At 58.4% G+C, this 25,112-nt stretch overlaps 1 protein-coding gene across 1 annotated transcript in view; it reads right to left on the bottom strand.

Moving 5' to 3' along the window:
- LOC114508849 (CUB and sushi domain-containing protein 1) overlaps positions 1 to 25,112 on the bottom strand; it is a 416,019-nt gene that overhangs the window by 75,744 nt on the left and 315,163 nt on the right. Inside the window, exons 38-42 of the mRNA XM_036011116.1 lie at positions 23,196 to 23,300; positions 10,586 to 10,704; positions 10,202 to 10,271; positions 8,468 to 8,584; positions 2,076 to 2,285 (exon numbers count right to left, since the gene is read on the bottom strand). Of these exons, the coding sequence (XP_035867009.1) occupies positions 2,076 to 2,285; positions 8,468 to 8,584; positions 10,202 to 10,271; positions 10,586 to 10,704; positions 23,196 to 23,300 (621 nt within the window). The remainder of the gene's footprint in view (positions 1 to 2,075; positions 2,286 to 8,467; positions 8,585 to 10,201; positions 10,272 to 10,585; positions 10,705 to 23,195; positions 23,301 to 25,112) is intronic.

Below are 25,112 nucleotides of genomic sequence, written 5' to 3'. Positions count from 1 at the left end.
CGAGATACATAACTGTGCATGATTTAATTGACTTGGATACTGAGATTACGGCAATGAGGCAATAAAGATTACCCCGGATGAACCAAGTATAATCCGTAATCATGAGTAAAATGTTCATTTTCCTCACAGAACACACCTCAAAGGGGATGGGGAGGGGGGGAAGAGGGCACAGAAATACAAAAACGAAGCCTGGAATGCAGACACGCAGGACCCAAAATTGAGGTGGGCACATGGGCTGATGGAGGCGACCAAGTGAAAGGAAGGGGGGCTGACGAGGGGGCCCACACCCCCCCCAGGCACCTGCGGGCGTGCTCCCAGGCCCCTGCCCCTCCCCCAGCGGTCCGTCCTCTGAACGTCAGCCATGTATCTTTCGTGTGCAATCCTCGGTGACTTCCCGCGCAGGCGGAAGAGATCTACATGTGACTGGCATCTGCCATGTGTGAATGTCATTCAAGACACGGATCCCTCGGGTTCCAGAATCGCTGCTCTTGAGAGGGGGTCCAGCTTTTCACACGGGGAGGGAACCACTTTGTAACTGCATGCCCTCGGCCGCCGGTCCTCTGTACCCACCGCGGCTCTGGCTCAGACACTGCGCCACCTGCCACAGCGGGGTGTCCGGTGCCCCCACATGCAGGCCCCAACGCCTCCTCACACGGCCTCCTCCGGGCCTGCGTGCTGGGTGGGCCCCTCCTGCCAGGCGCACAGGGGTTGCCCTTGAACTTCCGCAAGTGCCCCAGGGACAGGGAGCCTCAGGCTTGGCTTTTGTTTTGTGTCCGAGGTCCGCACGTCCCACTAATTAGTGACATTGTTTAAGGCGGACGGTGTCCCATTTTAATCCTCACCGCTTAGCCCAGAAACGGAATTCTGGGCGCAGCCTACTGAACGGGGGGCCTGCAGGAAAACACATTAAGTTACAACTCGACAGGTTCGGACTGCGGAGAACTTCGTAAGTTATCAGACACCAGAATGAGGGTTGTTAGATATGGGAACAGCTTCCTCCTGGTCTTTCCTCTGAATCCAAGCCGATGTGACTCAAACCGTCACTCTTGTCAGTTTGACCGGATCAGACCGAGATTCTGGGGGGGGGGGCATGACAGTTGGGCTGGGGAGTGACAGCAGACACGGGGGCTCACGGGGACCTTCCGGCCGCCTCCCCTGTCGAGTCCTCGCTGGCCCAACCTCAACGACCCTCTTTGCTTTCCCCTCCCGTCTGGGTTTCTACTTCCAGAGACCCGAGCTCCGGAAATGCGAATCTACACTTTACGGTCACAACTTCGGTGCTACCGTCTACTGGTTCCGCACAGACTCCGCCCCTCCTGGGGCAGTTAGCTGCGGAAGCTCTGTTTCGGGGGCAGCCCGCGAAGTTCAAGAAAACGAGTGGTTTAGCCGAGTTGGAAGGAAAAGGCCCTGCCCTTGACACTCCCTGCGTCATCTGACTTAAGGACCGTCAGGAGAAGGACAAACTGGGTTGTGTGAAACGAAATCTCTGAACGTTTTCACCCGTCAGAAAGGCTGTAATGGCCGAGCCAAGCTCTTCTTACCGGTCTCACGTTCTGACAGTTTGAAAAAGAGTAAAGTTCACCCACTGAATTGTTTCTGGCTTAACTGGAACTCGGCTGAGCAAAGACACCATTTCAGGCTGAGAGGAGACGTGACTGCACCGAGAGGCAGCCAGGCCCCGTCCACGCAGAAGGGCCCCCCACCCCCACCCCCCGCCGTCTGGGAGGGTCAAGACCTCCGTGTGGCGGGGAGGACACAGCGTCCAATGAGGAGACAGAGTGACGATGCTGCTACGTGGCCGGGAGGTACGTGGGGGTGGCCCCGGAGGGTGAGGGGCAGGGGGGGGGGGGCGGGGGGGCTGTGACCGTTGTGGGGCAGGCTGTGCCCTGGGAGTCTGCGTCCCCCGGCGAGGACAAGAACGGAAATGACCCCACGACCTGCCGGTCGGCAGAGTTCCCCTCTACCCACGCCTCCAGCTGTCCGGCCGCTAACCGGTCGGGGGCGGGGGGGGGGTCCCCGCTCCAGTGCAGTTCCGGCGTCGGCGAGGAGCGCCCCGGGCCCGCGTCGCCCCTCACCTTGGTACGCCAGCCTGAAGCCCTGCCGGTTCTGGGAGTGGTCACTGTAGAAGTGGACCAGCGTGTCGTGCGTGGTGCTGAGCAGTGCGGCTGGCAGGTCGGGGCCGCTGAACTGCCCGAGCAGCGGGCTGCTGGGGTGCGGCCCGTTCTGGATCTCCAGGAAGTCGTGGTTCGCCTCCGTGGAGAAGTTCAGGAACTGAATGTGCGCTCCTGCGGAGAAACGGGCGGAGTCAGGGAACGCCGGCATCGGGATGCACAAAATCAAGTTGGTCCAAGGTGAGCGACTGTCCCCAAACCCTGTCTCTCCAGGCGGAAGAACAGGGGGCTGCGGGGCACGGGGAGCCCCTCACCCATTTGGGATCGCAGAGGACCTCGGTTCGATTTCACCGCGTACCTAGGGGCTGTGTGACCTTCCTCCTGCAGTGAGTGTCCCTATGCCACCTTCCTTGTCAAACAGGAGGAGCACAGAGACACACAGGAGCTCTGTGTCACAGGGACACGCAGGGCCGATGCTGGGGGTGCTGGCCGCTGCCCCCACGCCCGGCAGCGACGCCGTCCAGCTGCCACCCCGACTAACGCCCCCGTAAACACAAGTTTGTGACTGCACGTCAAACCTTCCAGAAGGCAACTTACGGCTTCATCGAGGAAGCAGCCGATAGAGGCCCCAAAGTAAATGCAAGGAAGTTTGCAGGTGGCTTGTAGGTCGTCCAGCCGCGGCACAAGAGGTCCATTTATTCTGCAGGTGATTCTTTTGATTCTGTTTTGTGTGCAAAGTGAGGGAACGATGCTGCAAGCCTCACTGTGACTGTCACGGTCCCGTCTGAGAGCCTGGCCCTCACTGCACTGCACTGCCCAGCCCAAATGGCCAGTGACGCGTGGCTCTGTGCGCCGGACGAGCCACGGCCAACGACTTCAAAGCAGAGCCAAACCAGAATCTCCCAGAGTCACTTGCTGGAGCGTGGCGGCATTCTGGAACACTGATCTGACTACCGTGTCTGAAGTCTTTCAGTCACTGGGACGGCTCAGACGGCGCTCCAAGGTGTGCGTTCGAACACAGAACGAGACAGTTAATTGGGGCTTGGAGAGCCGACATGGAGCACTGCGGGAGCTATCACGGATTATCCTGCCAACGTATCAGAAAGGCTTTGCTTGTGTCGCTCTCCTGCGCCTGGAGATAAGAAGAGCTTTCCTTTCGCTCCTCATCTAACACACTTGCTTCCGCAGTTTGGAAACTGAAGATAATGGTCCCCCCACTTAAGTGCGAGTGCGGGGAAATGTAAAGCAAGCACATCGACTCAGCTCTTGATGGAGTGTGAAGTCACCCTCAGCCAGAAGTCGGGGGAAGGAAAGGAGAGAGCCTCATGTACACAGCAGCAGGGAAGCTAAACCTGAAGGTGCTCGATAAAGTGGGAAGTCACCCCAAACACCCCGCTTCGTCCTCGGGGCAGAAAACTCTGTGCGGCAGATAGCGGAGTGACGTCACATCACCTTGTTGGCAGGTGCAGGGTCCGGCCAGGTGTCAGGGCAGAGACCCGGTTTACCCACTCGCTCTGCCCCCAGTTCCCCAGGAAGGTCGTCCTCATTATCGTCACCCTTCCACAGGTGAGCAAACCGAGTCTCAGGAAGGGGAGTGCTCTGTCCCCACACTCGGGGGAGGGGGCAGTGTGGTGTACCCCCCCCCCCCCCCCGCCGGACGGGTGAAGCCCGCCCATCTCTGGACGTCTCACACAAGGTGCTCACGGCAGAGCAGCACACTCAGGACGTGAAGGCACTCCAGTCCTTCTTGGAGAAAGCTGTTTGTGTTAAGTGTGTTCAACTGAGGTCGTGAGAGAAAGGAGGAGAACTGGAGTGTGGCGTTCTTCAGGAGAGGGGGAGGAAGCAGAGAGCACAGGGGGACGCCGGGGAGGACACGGAGCCCTTGAACGAGTCAGCCCAGATTTAGGACCGTTTCAGAACGTGGGGTTCATTCAGTCCACACTCGTGGTCCAGCCCTGCACACCCACGCACGGCACAGCCAGGGAGGCAGGTCCCGGCTGGGGGTCTGGGCCACACTAACACAGGGCCCAGTGCACAACTGATGTGGAACAACTCCATACACTTAAATCTCCTGTGACTGTTAAAAAATGTCAAATATGAGTGCTAGAAACAGCCTCAGTGCTCATCAGTACATGAGTGGATCAAAAAACGGTGGTTCATTTACATGACGGAACACTCGCAGCAGAGAGAGAGAGAGAGAGAGAGAGAGAGAGGGAGGGAAGGCGCTCCCACTCTCCGAGACAGCGTGGGTGGACACAGCTGCAGAGCATTATGCTGAGTGAAGTAAGCCAGGCGGTGAGGCACAAACACCGCCCGGTCTCACCTGTAACAGGAGCCTAATGAACACAATCTAGTAACGAACACAAAGGAACTGGAGGCCTGCAGACAAAAAACGGATGGACCGCAACCGGAGGGGAGGGCGGAGGGGGAGTGGTGGAGGGAAGGGGGAGGGGCTCGACAAGGCACGTGTGTGAACGGCCCGCGGACACGGACGACAGCACGGGGACCGGACGGACTGCGGGAACGGGGGTGGGATGAGCAGAGGGGGGCCGAGAGGGGAACTTGGGACAACTGTAATGGAACAACAATAAAATACTTGATAAAAAGGCAGAAGGAAAAAATATCAAATATGTTTCTTCTTTGAAGAGCCAACAGTGAGCTATCAATGTTCTTCTAAATTCCAGCAAACACGTTCGGACAAAAGAAAGTTGGAAGCAGGACAAAGAGAGAGAGAGAGAGAGAGAGAGAGGTTGAGAGACCAGGGAGGGAGAGACGCAGGCGAGTTGGGGGAGGGAGGGAGGAGGGAGGAAGGTCAGGCCAGTAGCCAGCCCTCTGAGCCCCTCCGGTCTGGCCTGCCCCCCCCACACACACAGCTGTGGCGGGTGAGATACCCAACCCCTTACCAGGGGGCACATGGGAATCCAATTTATTCCTCGCCAGTTGCTGAATTATAAGCACAGTTATCTTTCGTAGCCTGGTCCCCAAAGCTGATAAGAGAGAGTTTTGCTGCTAATAAATACACAGCGCTAACACATCCTGTGTGTGTGTGTGTGTGTGTGTGTGTGTGTGACGGTGTCAGGGCCCCCGGGGCCTGCGGTTCCCTAAATGCCCATCGAGTTTGTCCCCGTGAACTAGAATGCAGACAGAGATGCAGCAACAGCCAGAGACGGCCACTGAGCCACCGACGTTTCTGTCTGTACAGACAGGACCAGGAAGGGTGGGAACCCAGGGCAGGGCTCGGACACAACAGGTTCCGCGCTGGGGAATAAGGCTGAATAGCAGGGAAATGGCTTAGAAGGTGCTCCTGCCGGACGGACGCACACACAGGCGTCAGAGTTTTGGTCCGGAGAGCGTCCCGGAACCCACAGGGCCACGCGGTCGGGAAGGAAAGGAGAGCCGGCCGGCCGACCACGGGGTAAAACCGCTGCGAACAGCCAACACCACAGAAGCACAGAACATGGGGGAGGGGCTCCTTCCTGACCGGACTTGAACTTGAGATGGACACGGGAGCATGACAACTGTCACAGCAGGAACAACCCCAGCATCCTGAGCAGGGCGAAGTCTCGGCTGCCCGGCGAGCTGGCTGCACGAGTCGGGAAACAGACCAGAGCTCGGCTCCGGTCCGGTCTCCGTGGGATCACACAGGTATCTGATTTTCAGCAAGTCCTGCCCAGTTTGACACGATGAAGCCAAAACGAAGGGATTAAAATGAGCCCGACCGAGCCACCCCTGTCCTATCTCAAGGAATGCTAAGGACTGAACGCTTTCACGCCAGGAACCGCAGCCGGTGCACCCGTCCTGGGCGGGAGTCTCAGCACACCCCTCCCCCGACTGTCATCACCCGGGAGAAACCGAGTGTCGGGCACGGGATCTTCGACAACACTTTGAGTGGTCACGTGACCATGAGTTCAGCATAAAACCCTCAGTGTTTACTTGATGGCGTTTGTGAATGTGAATTGTTCTATTTTGCATCTTCTGTGTGTGTTAAAAAAATGGCAAAAGGGGTGATAGTTTTAGAGCTCAGGGAGAATTGTAAAGAATCTTCCCTCCCCTCCCTCCGCTTCTAGGTGGCCCGAGGGAAGGTGGCCTTGCTCCACAAGGGTGCCCTGTTAGCGCGGCGGGCTGTGAACGCTGGTGGTGCGGGTCACAGCCAGGAGACACAGGCGGCGTGTCTGTGAACTCCGCCGTTACACATTTTCCAGGAAACAGAGACGGAGTTCCTCGCGGATGGTCCCCTCCCAAAGCCACGCTGACAGCCGCCCGGCTGCGGGACAGGGAAGGAAACGGTGGGAAGTGACTGGAGGGTGTGGTTTGGCGCCTGCAGGCAGCCGGCTGGGAACCCCGCTGCCGTCTCCGCCCCGGGTGCTGGCAGCCTGGAGGGCCGGCAACCGACAACTTGCAGAGGAGACTCAGAGGGGTCTGGGCCCCTGCAGCCCTGGCCCGGGCCGGGGGGTGGGGTGTGGGGGCATCGTGGAGGCAGTGAATCGCACAAATGAAGGAACAGACGCACAGACACAGACTCCCAGACACAGACGAGGGACGGCCACCAGAGGGCGGGGTGGAGCAGGTGAACGGGAGTGGGAAGTGCAGACTTCCTTCCAGTTATGAACACGAGAGTCCCGGGGATGGGGTTAGTGGGCAGCACGGGGACACGGTCCCTGGGACTGTGACAACTGCGCACGGTGCCCGCTGGGCCCCGGACTCCCCAGGTGACGGGTGACGGCACTGCAAGGCCTATGGGTGTGGCACCACCGTGCTGTCCACCGAGTATCAGAGAATGTCGTCGTACGCCAGCGTCACTTTAGCGAGAAGAAGTAAAACCTAAGCAGAGCCCGGGTGCCTTCCCTCCGGCCCCTCGGGCCTGGACCAAGGGGCGGGACCAGCTGCGTCCAGGCCTCTAGCCCCCCCAGCAGGAAAGCAGCCCCCGCTTTCGGGATGAGCTAAGCCGGCTCGGAGAAAGCCACTCGGAGGCCGGTCCCTCCCGCACAGAGCTGATCACCGCCTCCACGCCCAGACAGCTTAGGATTTAGAAAGCAGAACCGACCTTGAAACCTGGACGTGACGGAGAACTTCCATTACCACTCTGTGAAACCTCCCCCTCTACACCCCGAGCACCCTCCGGTGGCCCCTGAGAGTCAGTGGACACGACCCTCACACGTGGGGGTGCCCTTCCACGCCCCATCTTTCTCCGTGTCACGCTCACGTCCCCACGCCAGCCCAGGCCTGCGGGCCACCAGCCTGCGTCCCCTCCCAGCCCCTGGCCCTGTCCCTGTGTGCGCAGCCCCTGCTTCCCTTCCACGGAACAGCTGCCACATTCCGGGTACAGACGGGTCTCCGCAAAGCTTCGGAAATGTCACAGAAATACGCGCTTCCAGGGCAGTGATGCCCATTTCTGCATGTGGTCATCCGTCTTTCACACGTCTCACTAATGACAATTACTTGGCTCGACAGGGGTTCCCGATGCCCCTGTCCCAGGACACCGGGGATCTACGGTGACATGGCAACACTGTGTGCTGTCATTAAGGGGCCCACAGGTGGGAAAACCCCAGGCACCAAACCGGACCTCGCAGGCGGCCAGGAGGCAGGCGGGAGAGGGCAGGACGGGAAAGGGACGGCCGAGAAGCCTGCGAGCTCCTGAAGGGGGCCGGGATGAGAGGTCAGCGCACAGAGCAATTAATGCGAGTGACCCGAAAGAAGCCATTCTAATAAACAGACATCGATACAACACATTCATTTGAAGAAAATTATAAAACCCTACTTAAATGTGCCACCCCCTTCAAAGGCCTTCAGACTGTTAGAGGTCAACAGTGCCTGTCCCCGACTCCCGCGGCGAGAGGACAGAGGAGGGGGCGGGGTTGTCGATGAGAGTCGCTCGCCCCGTGCGGGATGCAGAGCTTTGTGCTTTGTGGGTCACCGTTCAGATGCCTCCACCTGCCTTGGACGCAGCCGCACGGCTCACCTGACTTTCCCAATAATTGTGTTCTTCAGGCCCTTCTACCCAAGCTTTTTGTTTTAAAGATTTTATTTATTCAGTTTTAGAGAGAGTGGAAAGAGAAGGAGAGAAACATCAGTGTGTGGTTGCCTCTCACACGCCCCCCACTGGGGACCTGGCTGGCAAACCCTGGCATGTGCCCTGACTGGGAATCGCCCCGGTGACCCCGTGGTGTGCAGGCCGGCACTCAGCCCACTGAGCCATGCCAGCCAGGGGCTGCCCAAGCTTCCCTTCAACCTGCAGGCCACGCCCTATTGCAGACCCCACACACGCACGAGTAATGTCCGTGTCTACTCAGCTGGACTCTTGCTGAGACACGAGTTAGAGAGCGGAGTTTTGGGGGACCGGGTGGGCCCTCGCTCACCATAGCCGACGGGCAGGGCGATCCTCCAGCTGCAGTCCAGGTTGTTGGGGTACGCGCCCGGGAAGCCGGGGCTCAGGATCACGCCGCCCATGCTGCTCCGTGTCCCGCCGCACGTCGCTGCCAAAGGGAGAAGGTCTGGATATAAAATCTCTTCCTCAGTACTGTTGTTAAAAAAAAACAGGCCTAGAGATTTTCAAGGTCCAGTAGGCAAAATATCATGTCTGCACGAATGTCTGGTCCTCAGATCCCCAGCTCGGATTAATCGGAAGCAACCAGCTACAACAACAACCGCCTTCCCGTCTCTCCAATCTGTCACCAGGTCCTGATATTTACTGTGGGCCACCTGAGGGTTCCCGAGCGAGACACCTTTCTCCGTGCCCCGGGCAGCATCGGGGACAAGCAGGCGCCAGGAAAGACGCTGCGTCTTGGACCGGTTCCTGTGCGAGGCACGTGGAACACAGGGTAACGATCCACGGCGGCCGGCGCGAGAGGCTGACTCTTCGCGTGAACATCTGCTGCACGACGCAGAGGCCCAGGAATGGTGTTGTTCCAGTGAGTGCCCTCGTGAGTGGCGTTCAGGTCAGAGTGTGAATGTTTCGTCCCCCTTTCCATCCCCCAGGGAACGGCCTCCATCTATAACTACACAGGAGCGAGGCTCTGCCTAAGAACAGGCAGGGTGTGAGCCGGTGACCCCTGTCGGGCCCTTGCCCCCTTTTCCCTCCAAGTCAGTCCCCTGGGAGCTGTCACATCTCCGCACACAGCGTGCCTCCTTCCCAGGGGGCGTGGCCGCCTCGGCCTTTCCTCTTTACCGGGAAATCACCTTCACACACACTTGCACGCACACACACAACGTGCCGGCCATGGAGGGCACTGTTCACTAGTGGACGGATAGGGAGCTGTGGCCTCGAGCCGACATGGGGTGTCTGTCCCCGGGGAGGCCTTCCTGGGGGTGGGAGTCTGGGTGGCCTGAGTGGTTTGGCTTAGTGTCACTTTCTCATGTGCACAGCCCCACCTGTGTCCCGTCCAAGGGGGCTCAGTCATTGGTTACTGAGAACCCGGAGTCCCTCCACCGCGGCCCAGGAGGGTTCTGCGAGTGGGTCCCCGGGAGTCATCGGGCCTGACGGATTCGTGAATGAGAATGGCTGCGGGCCTACTGTGCGCCATGTTGCGGGGCGTGAGGGAGGGGAATGTCAGGACGTGACATCAGCACGGGAGAAAGTGCGTCACACACACACACGGTGGTGAGAGCTTGCCCTGAGTGTGGTGCCCCACCTGACGTGGGGACCCCCCACGGGAGGGTAAGAAGGGGGAGGCCCTGGCCTGGGAGGCGAAACCACGCCTTGCTGGGGGGTGAGTGCGGGCGTAATGGGGGGAGATCAGAGGTAATGCTGAAACGCAGAGATGCACACCGCAGAGAATCTGCAAAAGGTCGGATCCTCATTAGGGATCAAGCATCATTATGGACCTTCCCTCTTGCTGGGGGCCTCCATGGTAGGGGGGACGCTGCACGGGGTGGGGGCAGGGGGTCGGGCACGGAGGCTGCTGGGGGGTGGGGCCTGTGGCAGACGGGCACCGTGCAGTGTGGGGGACAGGGCGCAGGGACAGGTGCGGTCCCAGGGCCCAATCGCAGAGCACTGGAGGAAGCTGGGACACAGGTCTTTTGTCTCAAGGAGGAGCCCGTTGCGGTGGAGGCGGTACCGGCGCCCAGGGAGCGGTGACGGGGCGCGTCCCTACCGATGCACAGCGGGGTCGGGTAGTTCCAGCGCCGCACGGTCCCCGGCATGCAGGAGATGTGGGAGCGGCCCTGCGGAGAGAGGCGGCAGGTCACTCACACCGCGCCCACGGCCGCGCGGGTGCGGCTTCGGGAGTCTGCGCCCCTTACGTCTCGTCTGTGGAGCCACCCGCTTTGAGAGAAAATAACTAGGAAGAGAAAACGCTCGACCTCGGGGGACTTCTTTACCACGTGGAAGCCGTTTCCACCTTGCGAGTCAGGCGGGCGACCCGCGGGAGGAGTGTGGCACCTTGCATTCACAAGCAAACCGCGTGGTGGAGCCGAGCGCGCGCGCGCAGGTGCGCCCCAGCGTGCGCCCCAGCGTGCGCGCGGCCGCACAGACCTACCTGCAGCGTGTACCCGGGCGCGCACTGGAACGCCAGCACGTCGTTCACCATGTACCGGTCACCGGTCTTGATCGCGTTGCTGGGCAGCGCTGGCTCCTGGCACGCGGCCAGGCCTACGGCTGCGGGAGGCAGACACGGGGAGAGGTCAGCCACGCGCCCCCCTCCTGCGTGCGACTCCAGAGTGATTTTCTGTCTCTCGTTGCTCCGCCCCTGCAGGACGGGCGGAGACGTTCGCTCTTTCCTGCTCGCCTGCCAGGAGGACTTGAACTAACTTAACCAGCTTGGAGCCAAGTCTTGGACATTATTTTATTTCCTCTTAATATTGATTTTATCCTCGGTTTCTTGAAATGAAACCTGTGACATCCACATTTCACATAAAACACTTAAATTCTAACGCAGACACAATTTGAGGAGCCCTAAAGACATATTATGTTCCTTATTAGATGCAAACCCCATGATATTTCTTATTTATTGTTTTTCAAACATACTCAGCCGTCTTTATGAAACATGTTCAGTGTGACTCTGGGAACCCTGCTCTTTGAGGAAACTAACAGGGGAAGAAATGTCTCACGTTCACACTCGCTCATTCGAAGACAACACAAGACCATTCTCACGAGCAGGCCCTTCTTCAGTGAACAGCACCACTACGTACGGGCCTGAAAGGTGTAACCGGGCACTTTCCTGGAGGAAATGTCCTTTAGTTACGGCACTAACAGTGCTTTAAATATATCACAGAACACCGGGATTCAGCCCAAAACATCACAGAAATTATTTCCAAGTCAGCCCTGTTTAACACTTACCCATACAAACCCTCACCATACCAATACACAAAATACGCAACATTGGACTTCACTGAAAATCCCCGAAGTCAGAGAGAACATTACTGACAGTTTTAGGACGGAGGATGGCAAGCACAGGGCTCCCCTGAGCGCGGCAGAGCGGCCGCCAGCCCACGTGTCCATCCGCCCACCCGGCAGGCAGGCCGGGCACTGGGGCTGCCGAGCCTGGACCGGCAGCCCTCGGAGGGACCGGAGCCCAGCAGGGGATGAGCACACCAGGGGCTGGTCACCGCAGAGAGACTGTGCGAGCTCTGATCCTCGCAAGGCTTCCAGCACCACAGACGCAGGAAAGGGCCGAGAGCAGTCCAGGTGATGACAGGTAAGGTGCCCCGGCAGGCAGGGCGCACAGGTGCGTCTGCCCGGTGGAGAGGCGATGCCCCATCCCTGCCACCTCTGGGCCTCTGGGAGTGCACAGGCGTGGAGATGCCTGACCCCTCCACCGAGCGTGCCCTGCATAGGACTCCATCCCCCGAGTCGCACTCGCGCAAGTGTGAGCCCCACCTCTTGGCCTTGCTTTAACCTCAGACCTGAGAGACCAAAGAGGGGGAAGTGTCTTCACTCCCTGTGGTGGCGGTGACGGCCCACCAGGACCATCTGTGTCAGAGGGGCTGCCCCCGCCCACCGGCTGCGCTAACCGGTGATTAATCCCAGCCCCGCAGCCCCAAGACCCTACCTGGTCTGCATGGTGTTAACTATGTTTTTCTAAGTGGAAACGGATTTCTCCCTAAAAGGCTGCACGTTAATAAGCAGGACGCGCCGTATGCAGTGAGTGGCAATATTTTCTATTCCTAGCACGTTTGGGGCTTTTCATAGCCCATAAAATCACTAAGTGTGAGAGAAACACAATTGCCCAGGCTTCTCGCGTGTTTCATTGGAACATGTCTCATTTATCCATCTTTCTAACCTTGGAGTCCAGATTGTAGCGATATTTAACTTCACGTTTTTCTCCCATCAGGTATTGGCAAGATCAGCTACTGTCATCACTTTCCATTTTAATTTGACCCTGAGAAAAGCGCACTTAAGATTCTCTCGGAGTAACATCTACAGCTGTACGTCGGACCAGCGCGAAGCTGGTTCGTGTTGATAAGACATTATCATCGGGGACACCTCCCGCTCACATCCACCATGACGGAGCCCAGGCAGCAGCGGGAGCCCCAGAGTGCACCAAGTGAACGGAAAAGAGATCTCGAAATCAAAAGAACTATAATGAATAATTCAAAATTAGATTTAGTTACTAAGTCCCCCTTGCGTTACAAATAAAAGGTGTTTACTTACTTACCCTATTTGTTTATTATGTGTTAATTTAACTGCATTTATTGTACACTGATTTATTTTTATTTTCTTCTTCCTGGAAATGTATACGTAAATCCAACTCAGCTGTGAAAACACAACCCGCATTTATAGCTGTACTTGCAGGATTATCATAAGATTTCTGAATAAATGAAAACCGTACTTGAAAGCCTACTTTAATCAGTGTGGGATGGGGTAAGCCACAGGCAGTGGGTATTTGCAGGCCTTGACATTTGAAGTGTGGACAGAACCACCTCCCTTCCCAGCCTCGCCCACGGTCCCTGTGCGTTCAGGGCACGCTGGAAGCTGAGGGCACTAAGATGCTTGCTTGGCATCTGTAGCAGCAGCTCCCAGTCACGCCGTGTGAGCAAACAACGAAACAGGCGTTTCCATCCAGGAGTTCAGGTGCGGAGAAGAGGAGGGGTGGTGTGATGACCCACAAAGACCTGTGAACGACCGAGCCACCCCAGACTGGAGCCCAAGTGTTTCCCAAATGTCGGATTTAACCCCTAAAGGTGCCCTGAGATCCCCCAATCCGCCGGCAGCACTGGGAATGACCCAGCAGCAGTGAGAGCTGGCTTACGTCACGAGTGGGGTGTCACCTTCGGTCTGGAAACCACGTCCAGGGCACAGGGGACGGACGCAGGCACACTGCATGCTGGGCACCTCGGAGCCCTCGCCTGTGCTTTAAGGTGTGTGTGTGGGGGGGTCCTTTCAGAGAAAGATCCACCGTGTGCATTACAGCCCAAAACACAAAAACTAGAGGGGGGGTGCGAGGTCGCAATAACAAGGTGCGTGCAAAACCTTAGTTGCTTAGAAGTCAGAACCACTAACTTCTGACCCTCGGCTGACAGAAGGGGGCGTGCCGAGGAGTTTTGGGGGAAGAAGAAAGGGGACACTGGGGCGTGTCATCACTATTCCAATCGAAACGGGAAACACAGCTGTGAGCAGAGCAGGTGGGGGGGTGTGCGAGACCCGTGAGCTGCAGAGGAGGTCGCCTTCAGCGCAACACTGTGCGTGTCGGCCTCTAAAACACCCAGAAAGACACAAACTTGCACAGACCCTCGCGTGGGGCAGAGGAGGTTCGGAGGAACGGGGCTTCAGGTGAGCGACGCCGGTCGCTGATGCTGCTCCATCCTGGGTGGCATGGGTGGCAGTCTCGGGCAAGTGACAGACAGGGCCGTGAACCCCGTCACTGAAGAGCATTTGTTTCGGCACGAAAGCAGACACTCGGAAAGATACACACGAGTGAAAGAACTGATCTGGAGACTTCCTGCAATAAGGTTGTAAAACACCAGCATCTGCTAGGGAGACCCCAGATTCCTTCTCAGAAGCATAGACACCTGGAAGGTCAAACCTGGAGGATCAGACCTGGAGGATCAGACCTGGAGGATCAGACCTGGGAGGTCAAACCTGGAGGACAAACCTGGAAGGTCAAACCTGGAAGGTCAGACCTGGAAGGCCTCCTGCTGGACAGAAACGTCTCGGCAGAGAGAAGAGTTTCGTGAGCCACGGCGCTGACGCCACCTCATCTGCGGACGTGGGTTCTGGTCATTTCAAATGGAAAAACTGGGGCCTTTAGAAACGTCCCAATTTGGAAAACTGGGGTCACATTGGGAAAGTAGCGGGAGTGGTTTTTATGTCCGTGCCCGTAGCCCGTGGGAGCGGAGACGGGGGGAACAGCGGCGTCAGAATGCCAAGGGCCCCGTCTGACCGAGGAGTGTGAAGCTCACGCCGCAGAGTTCCCCTCGCCGGGCCTGTGCGGCCATTATTCCAAGTCCATTCAGCGCAACTCGGAGAGCGGTTTGCCGACACCTCGAAAATGAGAATGACTTCGAAACATAATAAACACCCCATTTTTGTCAGATGTTTTGAGCGGGAAAAATGAGACCTTTGTAGATGCAGTTGAAATAACTTTGAGTCTTTTCTCTCAATTTAGTGTGGCCCCCATTCTGACTGGTATGGCGTATGGCCCGTGGGCCGAATCTGGCCCTCCACCTTGTTTATACCCCCCCCCCCGCCCCCCGCACCCGGTTTCTGCCCCGCAGCAGTGCCCAGCTCTCGCTTGACCGTTAGGGAGCAGTTACACTTACACAGCCCTAAAGTTACACTGGGCTCTTGGAAGGCAACCACAAGGCTGCCGTGGCCCCGGGGACAATGACTCTGACGCCCTGGTGCATGGTTTTCGGCCTTCACAGCCCAAAGACAAACCTTCCCAAGGGGGGGAGTTCCAGATAAGGAAGAAAATGACCACAGAGAGAGGAACGCAGAGCCAAGGAGACGGGAACCCGGGCGGATTGGGGGCGGGCGGAGGAGTCCGGACGTGCACTCAGACAAACATTCCATGGCGGGCGGTCCGCCCGGGCGCTACAGAACGCACAGGCCCCTCTTACTTCTGGAAAATGTGCTGCGCACGCCGCTCACTGTCATTAATTAAACAGTAGCTGCTCGTTTGCACAAACCTCCCCCTCTTTGCACGCCTACGGGTCTGACACAACCGCCGACAGAGGTGCTGCTCACGGTCCTTCTCCGTAAACCCGGGACTCGGAAACGGCGCGACGGGGCGGACGACGAGGTGGAGGACAGGGGGACAGAGAGGTCACGGTCCACTTAGGGAGACATCTCGGGGGCTGACAGCAGCCCTCGAAGTAAGGCTCGGACGTCACGGTGGCAGAGACGCGAACACGCGCGTCCCCCGTCCCCCGAGACGAGTCTGCGTGTCCCCACGAGAGCAAAGGGCGTCCACGGAAAACCCCGCCCCTCAGGGAGCGGTTTTCCACGGAAAAATGGTTCGAGCGTGGAGCCCGCGGGGAGTGCGGGTCTGTTTCCTGCACACGGTCCCCAGGCCCCGCCCACACGACCATGCGGTTCAGGCTCCGCCGCCGCCCCGACCTCCGACCTGCGCGCTCCAGTTCAGCCCCCGGACCCAGAAGGGCGTCCTGCGGCGGGGGCGGCTGCGGCGGCGCCACGCAGCGTTCCCGAGAGCACAGGGCCCCCCGGGTGTGGCGCGGGGGCAAGGACAGCCACTGCCTCGGGTCCCCTCAAGGCCCCTCATCCACGTATCGGACGGGTCAGTGGGGACAGTGATCCACTGAAACACGGACACCCGACGCGCGTGACCGTGAGACGCACGGGCGCTCGCACTCCCCCCTCCAGGACCAGCAGCCGCACCGGACGGGGCTTTGCACGGACTCTGCCTGCACGCGGCTCCAGGAAGTGCAAGACGGTTCGCAAGTACGTGGAGGTCACAAGTCATTCACCTCTCAAAGCTGCAAATCATGGGAGCTTCTGTTTAAGATGGAGTACCGAAGAGAAGATACCCTTATGTCTTTAAAATCACTCCTTTTTCCCTAATTGGACATCATAACCTACCGATCAGATCGTCTGAGACCAGACAAGTGAACCGACACAACGGATCCCGTTCTGCTGCAAGATGCAGGAAAGGGGGTCATGGGGGGTGCTGGTTATTTCCCAGGGTCCCGGGGAGCTGAGAACCTGGTCGTGTGTGGAGGACACGAGAGTGAGAGTGTGCGGGAACCGAAGCACACAGACCCTAGACGCTGGGAGAAAGGAGGGCTCGCGGACATGAGTGGGGGCTGGGCCGTCCTGGCCGGGTGCGGGTGGGGAGGGTTCCGGAAGGCACAGTGGAGTGGGAGTGGGGTGCGTTGGTGTGACCGTGAAAGCGGACACGGGGTGGAGAGAAAAGTGCTGTTGGGAAACGCAGAGCAAGGGGACGCACTCTCCGTCCACTAAACCTCGGAGTCCACGGGCAGCCTCAGGAGAGTCTGTGCACTATAAATGCATTTAGAAAAGCTCGTATGGGTCAACGAATGAGTACCATGATGATACTCATGCGAGAAGGGCTTAAGGGGCCGCCATGAAGGTGATGACGTCAGCACAGCCCCGAAAGGAGGTCGGGTCCGGGCGTGATGCTGGCAGGGGGCTGGGGCCCTGTGTGCACAGGTGGGAGGCCCTTTGATGCTCTGGGGGCGGGGGGAGGGTGCCAGCTCTGTCCTGTGATTTCACTCACGCCACCATTCGGAGGGGGGGCACCTCATTCACATCATTAAAGTAATAGTTCGTTTCCCTTAAGCCACACACTAACATTTGCGTGTCTGTATGGGGATTGTTACAGTTACAGAGGGGCAATCCACGTTGCCAACGCTCCATTAGGAGAGCATCCTTCTCAGCGCGTTGAGCACTCTTTGTTCCGGAAGACCCGAGGCACTTCCTGCACGCACGTGAATCCCCGCTCACTCGGCCCTTCCCCCGGGCCGGCGAGAGGCACGTGCAGAGGAACAGGAGGAAGCCGACGAGGTTGTGCCGACAAGCGGGAGAGGCGGGGTGTCCAGGTGCAGCCCCGGTCACCTGGCCTCACAGGGCGCCTCCCGAGGACCCTGGGCGCAGACCCGGGCAGACGGCAGTGCAGGCCGGCGGGCAGGCCCTCGGCGTTAGATCAGAGACCCACGCGGGTCGTCACGGGCGGCCACCGCTGCGTGTTCCAGAGAACCGCTTTTGGGGACAGCTTCCCTCGTGGCTGCAAACGCCACTCGGAACACGGAACAAGGAGGGGCGTTGTCGTCTCGTTTGGCTGCTGTGTTTCCTTTCTTTACACGGAGTTGATCAGATCAGTTCTATTCCCACGTTTGCTTTCATTCCCGGAAACCCACAGCTACAATGGATGCCTGATCACAGCGGTTCTTTCAAAATAGCGGCTCCTACACTCACTATCCTTCTCTTTAAAAGTTTCTCCCTTTTAACGACTTCCTTGCTGTGTGCATATTTCTTATTTTAAGTTGTCTCAAATACCCGCAGAGCGCACAGGGTACCTCCTGCTTCTCTGAACCGAAGCAACATCAATTTTTAATTCATTTGACTACGTAGCTTCCCAGGGAGGTCTTACCGATTCACGGTACAGAATCCTTTCACTGTGTACCTAACGAGCAATGGCAGGCACGCCCAGAAGAAGGACTTGATTGTGTATAGTGAGTTTTGAACTTGTACTTGAAGTAACACGACTGTATCACAGCCAGCTCTGGATAAACAAATAAACATTGGAAAATATTGAAATCTGAGCGAAATGGAATCTAGCACATTAGTTAAATATCTTACACTTATTTTATAATGGCAAATCACGACTTTAACATCGAACTTGCAAGCAAGCTAACACGGGGAAAAAAATCTGTGCTTACCGCGAGCCCTTAAAGGATTAGCATTCGATTCGAGTAATGAAACAGCGGCTACGTTGACTTTTATCTGAATTTCTTTTTTTTTCTCCAAGGACTGCAGATGGGGGGTTCAAGCTCCCGCTGTGTGCTAAGGGCATCAGTGCTCTCTGCTCGCTCTCCTTCCTCTCCCTCCCTCCCCCGCCCCCCCCCCCCCCCCCCGCCACGGGGCGGGCCCTGCCACGGCTGTCCGGCCCAGACTCCCCTCCACCCGCTCGGTCCCCGCTGTCTGGGGGCCAGAACCTCAGACGCAGATGACGGCTGCCATGCTCACAGGGAAGAACCGGCACTGACGCCTGATGGACCCGCCGAGGACCCATGTCCCGGCGCTCGGGGTCGGGGACGGAAGGGGCCCCGCCCACAGATGGTGAGACAGCTGATGCGTGAGCTTCAGACCCGGTGTCACTGCACGACCACAGCCTCCCAGGCCTGGGGACAGGCAGCGCATGCCCCGGAGTCCCAGCACAGGTGGGACGTGACGGCCTCGGAGGGAGGGCGGGAGCACCAGGAGCAGGCGCCCCTGTGCCCAAGTGCAGACGCCCCGGTGTCCGACCGCGTCAGAGGAGAAGGCCAGAGCGACCGGGGCTCCGGCGTGAGCGACAAGCAGCGGCCCCCCAGGGCGTGGCGGGGGCCTGCAGGGGCCCAGCGGACTGGAGAGGAGTCTGGGGACGGCCAGACATGGGAGGCGGGGCACGGACACGCAGAAAAGCCACCACACTGAGCACATGCAGCTCCCAGCTGAACGGGTTCGAAGCCTGGGAGGCCCTGAGAGTAACCATAGCAACGGCAGACTCAGACCCTCCCACTCAGGGCTGGGCGGCCGCAGTGCCCTGACAGAAGCTGTCACCTGAGGGAAGCCGGAGCCCTTCCCGGGCATACACGGTACCAGCCTCCATATCTACGGTCTAACTGACCGTGTCCAGCTTTGGTGGGAAATTCTGTGAGAAGCAAAAACGCAAGGAAGAGACAACCTTTGACCTGGAGATAAAGGGAATAACAGAACCAGACTCAGAGCCCCCTTGTGCGATGGAAATAGTAAACAGTCATATGAAAATAACTGTGAGCCCTGGCTGGTGGGGCTCAGTGGATTGAGTGCCAGCCTGAGAGCCAAAGGGTCCCCAGTTCGATTCCCAGTCAGGGCACACGCCTGGGTTTCGGGCCAGGTCCCCAGTAAGGGGTGTGTGAGAGGCAACCACACATCAGTATTTCCCTCTCTTTCTCCCTCCTTCCTCCTCTCTAAAAATAAATACATAGAATCTTTAAAATAAAATAAAATAACTATGAGAAACACGTTAAAGGGTCCAGGAGAAAGGACAGCCCGTGTGAAGAGATGAGTAATTATTGCAGAGAGGCAGGCGGTAATTACAAAAGGAGTCAAATGGGAATTCTAGGGGGAAAACCGCAACATCAGAGACGGAGGATCGTGTAACGAGCTCATTAGGAGAGTTGACGCGGCTGAGAAGAGACTCGGTGGCTCGGGAGAAAGGCTGACCACAATCACACACACCGGAACACCAGGAGAAGTGAGGGGATAACACAGGCTGAGCGCACGGAATTGTGAAACAGCATCGCAGGGTCCAGCGGACGGGCAGAGGAGGGGGCGGGGCGGCCGAAGAAGCAGGAGAAGGCGGGCAAAAGAAGTATTTGGGGGATAGCGGTCAAGGATTTTCACAGGCAAGGAAACCCACAAAGCCACAGATCCAAGGTTGCCGGGGTCTGTGGCGGCAAGTGTGCAGTGAGCGTGCAGCAGCGGACACACCCACCCACCCAGGCCCCTCCTCGTCCCCCCGATGAAAGTGCAAGCTGCAAAAGAACCTTGAGGGAAGCCGGAGAAAAGGGGCAGGTGCCTGAGGGACACAGGTGGCCTGTCAGCGTAAACTAACATACACGGAGACAAGGAAACGGCACCTCAATTCAATAGGCTAAAACCAGAGAACCTGTCAGCCCGCACCGCTGGGCCCAGCAAAGACACCTTCCAGGCCTGAGGGTGAAATAAGGATGACCTTTGGGAAAACAACGCCGGGGGGGTTGCTGCCGGCAGACCTGACCTTGAAGGCATGCCAAGGCCATTCTTTAGACAGAAAAAAATAATAATTGAACAGAAACTCAGATCTGCCCAAAGGAATAAAAAGATTAAAATAAAACACAATATGAACATTTGTTTCTTATTTTTGGTCACCTTAAAGAATATTGACTGAGCACAACAAAAATGGTTAAAACCACCTGTGAGCCTTATAGCAAGTAAACATAGAAAGGTGGGACGATGTGGCAGAGAAGAAGAAAAGGCGAAATCAGGAGCAGATGTGCTCGTAAGGTTCTTGTCACCAACGCAGAGTGCCACAGTGCCATCTGAGGGCGAGCTGAGCTGTGCGAAGGATGGGTGTGTTAAACTCCAGGGAGACCGTTAACCTTTGAAATAGTCGTATCCGTCAGCTCCGTAGTGGACAGAGTCGGGGGCGACGGTGAGACAGGGCAACCAAAGCTGCCAGGAACGGGGGGAAAATCCACGGAAGACAAAGAGGACACGTGGGAGCCACCCCCAGGATCCACGTGCTCCACCTCCCGAGTGGGCCTCCCAGCAGGTCCCACCGAGACCGGGGGCGCTGTCTGTCGACGCACATGTGTGCACACGTGAACTGTCACAGACGTCGGAACAGCATGTTCCTCGTCAGGGTAATGTCTGTGTTAGTGCATCCGTACACAGGAGGTAGGTGTTTGTGGCCCCACATTTACCTGCAGCATTTCCCCTGTTGGTTCAGGAAGGCTTCCCACCGCCCTCTCCCCAGCAGCAGGGCCCGCTCCCTCCCCTCCGGGTCTGAGTTTGCGTTTTCCAGGATGAACGGGTAGCGGGAGAGTCTGAGCATGTCTGTCTGACCTGAGGCCCCCGGGCGTTCGCTCACTGACCCCCAGGTTTTGTGTTGGTTTGGCCACTGTTCTGAACGGAGAGCCCAGAGGTGGAGGGACGCACATGCTTTCTGCCGTAACCACCCTCGTCCCCGCAGGGGTCGGTGGCGGAGGGAGGCACCGAGCCTTCCAAGTGCCCACCTCCCGGCTTTTGCACGATTGTGTGAATCCACTGAAAACCTGCACCACCCACAGCAGGCCGGGCCTCCTGAGAATCCCTTCACTTGCATTAGCATTTGACAGCCCAGCCCTCCCGATCCAAGGGTGTGCCTTTCCTCCTCTGAGGAGCCCCAGTAGGGTTCCTGTGGGCCAGCACGGCAGCGACAGGGGCCTTGTCCGCACTTGCACCTGAGACCTTGGGGACTCCCTGGTGGGACTTGGTGCAGCCACCTGGAGGGGCTCCGGGTCGGGGCCAGACCACCCGGATCTGACGCCCAGGCTCTGAACCTGCCGCCCCCCTACCCAGTGGCCAGGGCACTCAGCACCATGCTGGTGCCACAGGGTCTCGGGGTCTGTGCCCAGGGGCCCCTTGTCTGCAGAGAGGCTGGGACCTGGGCCACTGGAAGCACCCCGTGTCCTCCTTGCTGTGGATTGTACCACCATGCCACGGACAGAGTGTTGGGGAGAAATCCCAGTTCAGAGACCCGTGGACCAGCCGCACGCACGTGAAGGCGGGCGCGGGGCCACGCTCACAGATTGCAAATATCCCGCCGGCCGCCTTCTGGCGACTCCCTTCGGCGGCCCTCACACTGCGGGACGCCGACCTCAGGAAGACTGATTCCACAGACGCTTCACACACCCACGTGTTAAACCCTGGCACGGGGGATTCTGGCCAAGAAATGGTCTTCTCAGAGCCCAGGGAGGAGAGGGGCGCTGGGGGCTGCCCGCGTGGAGTCGGTGCCGGGAAAGAACCACGCCAAAAAGCGACAGATAAAAACACGGTGTCACGGCTGCCCAAAGATCAGCAAGTAAATGCACGACAAAACGAAACAAGGCCCCGGGTTCTGGAACACGAGTCACCTCAGTGAGAAGTCCCTCCCCTCCTCCGTTTGAAGGCGCAACCTTGGCTGGGAAGGACGGGGACGCAGGTAATTCTGCGGCCGGACCTGCAAGTCTGTGGATAAGCGGGCATGGTGCTAACTACAGACTCGTTATTTTACCGGAACTTCTTTCCATAGGAGGTGTGTGGAGAGCCAGAAGACACAAGGTAACTTTGAGAGGGAAAAGTAAGAGGATTCATCAATCCCAACACTTCTGCAAATATTAGTGAATGCATCAACACACTCACAAATCCGCTTTACAGCTCCCTGGCCACACTGCGCACACGATGTATCACAGGAGCGGGGCTTTTCCAGGCGCGGGCCCCACGTAAACCACACCCACGGCACCATCTCACACCGTCGCCGAGGCAGCCCCGTTCAAACACGCGGACGCACGCTTGCATACAAATGCCCGCCAATAAGCAGGGAGATTTACTCGGGAGGGGAGGCGGCCCTGTGCTTTGTGTCTGGCGCGGAATATTCATCATCGGCTGGAAATCTGGCCTTTCGGAGCCGCGCAAACCTCCCACCCCGGCGAACTGTTTATCTCGATTCACAGGCCCACTCATTACCGCCCGGCCATGTGTCCGCCTCTCTGCAACTGCTTATTAAAGGAGATGAATACCAGCATTAAGCGTTTTTAGTGCTCGACAACATGTCCCGAAATAAACCTCGCTCTCATCGGGAATTCTGGCTTCGCTCTTACAGGGTTTACCTGCATAATCAAATGCCACGGAAGATTGGTGGGCCTGACCTTTGCCACCCATTCGTCAGACTATTAACTCAGTCTCGCATCCATTATTAAAAGGTTAGCGGCTCCTTCGTGGTACCTTCTTCCAATTAACATGAAAAATCACGCAGATGCAGGCGGCACAGCGGCCGCCTTTGCTGGTCCTCAGCTAACAGCCGGAGAGGCTGGAAATGAAAAGGGCGTGGAGCCATAATCTATCGGGAAATTACAATTTTCTGTTTTTTTTGGATGCTAATAAGAGTATTTACTCTCACAAGAAAGCCAATACTATTACAAAAGGTTACTTTTTAAAGGTTACTTTTTATGCTTTTTAATGCAAATAACCTGAAATGAAAGCCATTACTTCCTCTAATTGTTCCAGATACGAACATCCACTTTCCCCATTAATTCGTCGTTTATAATACGTGTTTCCTAGAGAAGGATTTCGCACGGCCCGATTCCATTCAACCGTGAAACTCGGGTTTTCAGACCAGCATTTCCCGGGGCAAGGAGGGGTGGGCGACTTCTCGGGTGAGAAACTCCCCGGCGCCCCCTGGAGGGCAGGTGCGGGCGGGGCCTTACTTTTGTACTCCAGGTGGAAGCCGGCGGCGGCCACGCTGATGTCGGACTGGAAGTGCAGGTAGAGCTGGTTGGACGAGCTGTTCAGCAGGGCGGGCACCGTGGTCCCTGCAGGGGAGCAGAAGGGGGGCTCAGCGTCACGCGCATGGGCCCCTCGGGCGTCCCGCACACGGGGGCCGTGTTTTCACGTCCAACCCCCACCGCTCCTCTGACGGCCACGCCCTCACCCACCCCGAGTCTCGCTTTGACCCCCAGACTCGTAGCCCGTCTCCTTCCTGGGGGCCGCGGACAGCCGCCCACTCCCCCTGCCCCACAGCCCCAGCACACGTGACACCTCTCTACACCGTGTTACCGCGCACGGGGCTCTCGCCCCGCTCCCTTTTCACGGTACATTCGTGGGCCCTTTGTTTCCGACAGGAGCGAAGAGGGGACGCCCTCCGAACCCGCCGGTGTCGGGGAAGGGGGGGCGGGGGGTGCTGGGGGGCGGAGCGCGGGAACCTGGCCTGATGCATTATTCATGAGCTGGTGCCTGACGGCTTTCTCTCTTCTGCCCCGTGCGGCTCACGGTGCGCGAGGTGCCCCCGGAGCTGGGAGAAGGGTTTCACTAAACACATGTGTGAGAGGAAAACACAGCCTGCGTGGGGGCCACCGGCCAGCCGGGAGATGGCGGGGGGGAGGCGGGGGCGCAGAGCGATGGAGGAGTTCCCGCTGGGGAAGGGGCTGAGCAGGGGACACTGCTCCTCAGCCTGGAGTCTGAGCCGTCTGGGTGCGGTGGCTTACGACACGGGACAAGGATGAGCAGGTGTGACCCCCTTGTACCCTGAAGCGTGTTTGCACGCTCGGCACTCCGCTGTGCTCAAATCCCCTCTGACGAAGGGTGCACGCACTGGTGCCCAGGAAACCCCCACGGGGCAGAGCGCGGCTGTCTGCGGAAAGTTCCAGAACGAGCTGCACCGAAGGCAACGCTGGTGGGCAAGGAGAGGGATACAGTTTAGACTGAAACAAGGAGATCGGTGGATGATGCTCCAGCATCGACGGACATCACTGAAAAGGTAGGTCCTTCTGTCGTCCTCCGCTCTCTCCTTGGTGGCTCCGGCGTCCTCCGAGGGCTGCAAGGACGCAGGGGTCTCCGGGGAGGACCCGGCTTCCTCCTTGTCCCTGGGCTTTCCTACGATGTGCGCACGGCCGAACGCCACGCACCCCGGCCACAGCTGCATGACCTTCCGAGCCCTTGGGTCAGCCGATGACACTGCGACACGCGCCCACATCCTCCCACCCTGTCCTCGACCCCACGTGGCCCACGGCCGGCCACCGGGCCCTGACCAGCCGGCCGGGGCCCTGGGTCTCGCTGTCACCGCCCCGCCTCTCCGCCGCCAGCACCGCTAACCCCTCTGCCAGCTGGGGCTCCGGGTCTACCCGCTCTCTGCTCGGGCGCCAGGGGGCGCTCTCAGTAACTGCCCACGTGATGATGTCGTATCCACCTTCCGGCAGACTCCTCCCTCGTTTTCCTGGGATGTGACCTCGGCCTCAGGGCCTCGGCCTGAAGTCCCCACGCGATCTCCCCGTGGGCGGCGCTTCTAGATTCTTCTCGCCACTCCCTTCTTCCACGTCCTGTTTCCGGCTGGGGGTGTTCCCACCATCGCAGTTTGGAATGCTCTTCTCCTCCGACCCCGCTGGCTTTCTCGGTCCTCCTCACTCAGAAAGCTCTGCTCACCCCGCACACGGGGTGTCACTCACTCACCTGAGGAGGAGTGGGGGCTGGCCAGACACGGGACCACCCCCACCGCTGCACCCTTGCCGCTGCTTCCCGATGCGTCCAAAGCTGACCGCTCCCTGCTCGGGACGCGGCTCCCGCCCTTGAGCTCCGCGAAGCGCTGAAGGGCGCTAGCAGACCCCCCGCCGCCCCAAGCAGCAGCCGTG

The sequence above is a fragment of the Phyllostomus discolor genome, chromosome 11 (genome assembly GCF_004126475.2).
Source record: "Phyllostomus discolor isolate MPI-MPIP mPhyDis1 chromosome 11, mPhyDis1.pri.v3, whole genome shotgun sequence".
Taxonomy (NCBI): domain Eukaryota; kingdom Metazoa; phylum Chordata; class Mammalia; order Chiroptera; family Phyllostomidae; genus Phyllostomus; species Phyllostomus discolor.
The sequence above is the reverse complement of the archived record's forward strand: the minus strand, read 5'-3'. Positions and strand labels throughout refer to the sequence as shown.